The sequence below is a fragment of the Penaeus monodon genome, chromosome 31 (genome assembly GCF_015228065.2).
Source record: "Penaeus monodon isolate SGIC_2016 chromosome 31, NSTDA_Pmon_1, whole genome shotgun sequence".
NCBI classification, from domain to species: Eukaryota; Metazoa; Arthropoda; class Malacostraca; order Decapoda; family Penaeidae; genus Penaeus; species Penaeus monodon.
Window position 1 is genome coordinate 2,143,186 of NC_051416.1, and position 1,489 is coordinate 2,144,674.

The 1,489-nt window shown below is 47.4% G+C and overlaps 1 protein-coding gene across 1 annotated transcript; it reads left to right on the top strand.

The window, feature by feature from the left end:
- Nucleotides 1-57: 57 nt before the first annotated feature.
- Nucleotides 58-961, top strand: LOC119592823 (elastin-like). Its single transcript, XM_037941729.1, has 2 exons — nt 58-72; nt 311-961. Exons 1-2 carry the CDS (start codon nt 58-60, stop codon nt 959-961), a joined length of 666 nt encoding a protein of 221 aa, XP_037797657.1.
- The last annotated feature ends 528 nt before the right edge of the window (nt 962-1,489 follow it).

Below are 1,489 nucleotides of genomic sequence, written 5' to 3' on the forward strand. Positions count from 1 at the left end.
AATGCTCTCTCCGTTGATGTCAGTCGTGCAAGGTTGCTGGCAACTCTTCGGACCTTGATGACGTGCACCAATGTTCGGAATCCCCACGTCTTACGGCCAGGAAGATGCCTCGGAATGCCTGCTATATAATCTTCGATCAAGAAACGCTTCGCCACAAATCTGCGGTTCGCGTCTAAGCTAAGGGAGTGCTAGCTCCTACTCCAAAGATTGCCTATGTATATAGCAGGAATTTATCCTATTAATTATTTGATGAATAGTCTCTATATTTACTTATATGGCTTGCATCCTCTCATTTGATATTTCGTTTCAGGTTAGTGAAAAGTCTTCAGTGGCGGTGGCAGTGCTCGTGGTCTCCCTGGCGGCCCTCGCTCTTGCCTCCGAGACTCGGCATTACGCCCCAAACACAGGCGTCCTTGAGGGCGTGGGTGGCCTCCATGGTGCTGGGATTGAAGGTGGCGTAGGACACGGCCTCAGTGATGGATTAGGACACGCTCTAGGTGCTGGACTGAGCCTCGGACACGGCTTGGATTCCGCTGTCGGATTGGGACACGGCGTGGCACCTGGCTTCGGAGCGGGACTGAGCGTGGGTGCCGGCGTGGGCGTGGGTGCCGGTGTGGGCGCAGGATACGCCAACTGCAAGAACTGGTGCAAGGCCCCCACGGGCAAGTACGAGTGCTGCGACGATCTCAAGCCCGGCCACTGCCCTCCCGTCCGCCCCACATGCCCCTCCGTCAGGAGCGTCCTTCCTCCCACGCCTGCACGAACGACGCCTACTGCCCCGGCGCCGACAAGTGCTGCTACGACACCTGTCTCGAGTACCGCACCTGCAAGCCCATCACCGCCTTCTACTGAGACAGCAAACTCTAGTCAGCACTTGTCACCATTTTCACTGAACTATCATACGCATCCTTTAAGATTATACTTCATTCCCATACGAGCTGAGAGGCCAGTCAGACACTAACTAAAACAATAAAGAAGTTATAAACCTGTATTTGGATGTTCAGTACCTGCTTCGCACAGAATCTCCCTTGTTCACAACCCTAAATCAATATCGACAATACATCCATAGTGAACTTTATATACACAAACACGAGAAAACAAACAAGTTTTTCTATAGATTAAATTAATAAGGATCTTGTGTCTTGCAAACAGACCTTTCTTTTGGGATTCAAAGAGGGTTTTTTTTTTCTTCTCTCTGTACATCTTAATTCCACGGAACAGTAAACTACCCACATACTTAATGACTGGATGAGCATTCTAGAATTGGCTATACCCATTATATGCTGTGACATATATACAAGGATGATACTCATATCTAAATTAGTTTTGAAAGGTGTTTGCATGGTAAAGCAAAGTATATTTATGTGAACAATTCTTTTAAAAGTTAAGTAAACCTTAATTTTATTTTGCTAAACAAAAATCTTTGCACGACACAGACACCTTTAATTAAAATGAATGTCATTAAGTACAATTCACCTCCACCGCCCCG